General features: G+C 42.9%; 1 protein-coding gene across 1 annotated transcript in view; it reads right to left on the reverse strand.

Annotated features, from left to right (window-relative positions):
* LOC100533433 (voltage-dependent calcium channel type A subunit alpha-1) overlaps positions 1-2764 on the reverse strand; it is a gene marked incomplete at its 5' end in the record, with an annotated part of 54455 nt that extends 51691 nt beyond the window's left edge. Inside the window, 2 exon segments of the mRNA XM_035973625.1 lie at positions 1455-1594; positions 2648-2764. Coding sequence (XP_035829518.1) covers positions 1455-1594; positions 2648-2764 — 257 coding nt within the window.
* Between the last annotated feature and the right edge of the window lie 1303 nt (positions 2765-4067).

Below are 4067 nucleotides of genomic sequence, written 5' to 3' on the forward strand. Positions count from 1 at the left end.
TATATATATACATATATTTATATATACTCTCGAACATATAGAAGGGATATTGATTATGTGTGGTGTTTATCAACACCATTTATATAATTGGAGAGGAGGACTTCGACCCTAACTGTCAGGACCAGCCCGTTGTAAGAAGGATACAACATCCCATCAGACAGACCCGGGATGAAAGGAATGCAACATCCCAGCAGACAGACCGACCCAGATACTTGATAAAACTTCTCCCCATTCGGGAATGGAACTCGGGTCTCCAGCGTGCAGTGACGACAGAGTTCTTCAGAGCTACACCACACACAGACGCCGATGTGAACAATACCGCAACAGAAAAAAATGTGACTCCATCTTGATCTGTTTTTCTCATCCCGTTATCACAGGAAGTAACTTTAGCACTCTTTGTATACAGTAATACAAACATAATATAATATGCATTATTATAAGGTCGCTTTTAAGGACAAAAGGGCTAACCCAGATTTCGAGGGTTTCCAGAAATCTTGACCTACACCAAAAGTGGGCATTGCCCTACCTATAGGAGAAGTTTGGTTTCATTGGTGTGTATATTTGTTTGGTTATAGAGAAAACTCTCCTTGTCGTTTAAAGAAACTGAACAAGGGCCCAGAAACTTTACCTTCGATATTCTCAAAACAATATTTTTTCGGGTTAGCCCCCTTGTGCTTAAAAGCGACCATATTGTTCATTGTACATTTATAAAATAATATATAGAAAAGATTAGTACTGCAATGTTGAAGCTGTCAGGGTTCGACGCTCAGAAAAAGAAGGGTCGGGTTTGTGAGGAAAAGGGCAGGTCTGACCTTTGCCCCTAGGGCAGCTCATTTGTACACTGGCGCATTCTACATTGACCCACGTGCCAACTTGGGGAGTCCTCTAGAACATAAACAATACACACAACTTATTTTCTTTACTTCCACACACACAAAACAACAACATCATCAAATTGACCTTCTCTCTTCGTTATCACGATGTGATCTTCCGAACACCCCCCCACTAAAAAACAAGGCAGTCGGTTACCTAGCAAGCAGCCAAGAGAAAACTTGCCTTATGCTGTTTGACCTGTCTATCCATGTCGTTTGTTTGTCTGTTTGAGTGTCAGTCTGGCCGTAAGCGACCTGGACCCTGCACGTCACGAGCGACACATCAGGACATTCTGTGTGTCTCTCCTTGTGGCTGTTTGCAGTGCAACAACCCTTGTTGAGTTTTACGGCACTTGCAACACAATAAGGTCATATAAGTGCCGAAGATTAGAGGTGTTACAAGAGAGTAACAAACACAAAAAAGAAGGAGGAGAGATGAGGACGATAGATGTTCCATAAGAAAGAAGGAACAAACCACACCAGAGCACACACCAACCACCCACACCCTCGTTGAAAGCTAGGATCCACACACGACATCAGAAACAAGCACACCAATAAGGAAGAGACAAAGTCACTACTCACCCGGTGACTACTACTATAAAATCCATTATGTTCCACACGTTTCGTAAATATGAACCTTTGTGTAGACAAAAGCCTAACGCTACAATCTTGAGAAAAGCTTCCACGCAGAATATTCCTAAAAAGTACACTTCTGTGTCGTCCTGCGGAAGAGAAAGAGAAAACAAAACATATTACATTATCTGATCGTTGCGTAATTGTTAAAATCATTCAAATTTGGAAAATTGTAAAAGCGTTCATTTCATTTTAAAGTCTTTCTATAAATAAAAAAAATATTCGGAGTAATCAGTCTTCTCTTATGATTCAGGTATGCTGGCTTAATTGTTAAAAGTCGCTAAATTAAACATTTCAAGCATTCTTTTATTCAAAATATTTCAATTACTCAAGGGTTAAAAGTAATTTGCATCTCCTAATAATGTAAATCTAGGTGTAAGTAGTCAACTATAATATTTGATATTAAGTATTGGTACAGTTCAAACATTCAGAGAAATACAGAGTCTACAAGTGACTGTGCCAGTTACTTTCCAACCAGAGGGGTCTTAGCTGGCACATTCGTGTACTTTTCTTTGACTGTTTGTTTGTTCATTTATTTGTTTGTTCGTTTGTTTGTTTGTTTGTTTGACGATTGGAATGAAAAAAGACCTAGTTGGATACAGTAATGTCCATTAGTGCCAAAGAAAAGGAAAGACAAGCAGACAGAAACAACAAATTGGTGATAAAGAAAAGGAAAGACAAGAGGACAGAAACAACAAATTGGTGATACAGAAATAGGAAGTGCTTGTTACACCTACAACCAACCCCAACTTTGCCCTCCTCAACCCCCCCCCCCCCAAAAAAAATCCCCCCAAAAAAAACCCCAAAATCCCCCACCACCACCCGTTCCAGACATGCACAAACATAGACCATCCCTGGACATGCGCAGTGGCGCGTCCGGAAACACTCACCCGCTGTAAGGCAAGAGGTGTTTGTATGTACTCACCAGCTGTAAGGCAAGAGGTGTTTGTATGTACTCACCAGCTGTAAGTATGTACTCATCAGCTGTAAGTATGTACTCACCATCTGTTTGTATGTACTCACCATCTGTATGTATGTACTCACCAGCTGTATGCATGTACTCACCAGCTGTATGTATGTACTCATCAGCTGTAAGGCAAGAGGTGTTTGTATGTACTCACCAGCTGTATGTATGTACTCACCAGCTGTAAGGCAAGAGGTGTTTTGTCCATCTCGGGCAGGTGTTCCTCCAGGGCCAGGACTATACAGTTGGCGATGATGGTCAGTAGCACCATGTACTCGAACGGCGTGGACAGTGGTCAAGGAATCTCACGTGGCATACACAAGGGGGTGGGAAGGGGTGGGGGTACATACTACTGGACAGCTGGACCACTAGACTTTGGTCGTACACAGTTTGTGTCGGCACACACATGTATGCACAGAGATAGGCAGGTAGGTAGGTAGCTATGTATGTAGGTAGGTAGGTAGGTAGGTAGGTAGGTAGGTAGGTAGGTAGGTAGGTAGGTAGGCGGGTAAGTAGGTAGTAGGTAGGTAGCTATGTAGGTAGGTAGGTATGTAGGTAGGTATGTAGGTAGGCAGGTAGGTAGGTAGGTAGGTAGGTAGGTAGGTAGGTAGGTAGGCGGGTAAGTAGGTAGTAGGTAGGTAGCTATGTAGGTAGGTAGGTATGTAGGTAGGTATGTAGGTAGGCAGGTAGGTAGGTAGGTAGGTAGGTAGGTAGGTAGGTAGGTAGGCGGGTAAGTAGGTAGGTAGGTAGGTAGGTAAGTAGGTAGGTAGGTAGGTAGGCAGGTAGGCAGGTAGGCAGGTAAGTAGGTAGGTAGGTAGGTAGGTAGGTAGGTAGGTAGGTAGGTAGGTAGGTAGGTAGGTAGGCAGGTAAGTAGGTAGGTAGGTAGGTAGGCAGGTAAGTAGGTAGGTAGGTAGGTAGGTAGGTAGGTAGGTAGGTAGGCAGATTGAACAAGAGAGAGTGGGAGAAAGAGAATGAAAGAGAGCCACGCATACGCCACAGACACACAGACAAGAGTTGACACAAACAGGCTAGAGACACATAGACAAGAGTTGACACAAACAGGCTCACAGACACACAGACAAGAGTTGACACAAACAGGCTCACAGACACACACAGGCTCACAGACACACAGACAAGAGTTGACACAAACAGCCTCACAGACACACAGACAAGAGTTGACACAAACAGCCTCACAGACACACAGACAAGAGTTCACACAAACAGCCTTACAGACACACAGACAAGAGTTGACACAAACGGGCTCACAGACACACAGACAAGAGTTGACACAAACGGGCTCACAGACACACAGACAAGAGTTCACACAAACAGGCTCACAGGAGCACAGCAGAGCACACGTAATAACACATATTTCCACAGCAAAACTGACACAAGACTGATCAGAAAACATACATACACAACACATAGACAGACACACTGTAATAAATGTACATACATTCCCATATACAAACACAAGTATGGACTAAACATATCATATGTAATCTGACACGCTCATACACAAACAAGAAAACAGAAAAATTGACACAAGACTTATAAAAAACAACCATGGAAATAAAATTGTGAGACATGAACCCCAC

The sequence above is a fragment of the Aplysia californica genome, unplaced genomic scaffold, assembly GCF_000002075.1.
Source record: "Aplysia californica isolate F4 #8 unplaced genomic scaffold, AplCal3.0 scaffold01565, whole genome shotgun sequence".
NCBI lineage: Eukaryota > Metazoa > Mollusca > Gastropoda > Aplysiida > Aplysiidae > Aplysia > Aplysia californica.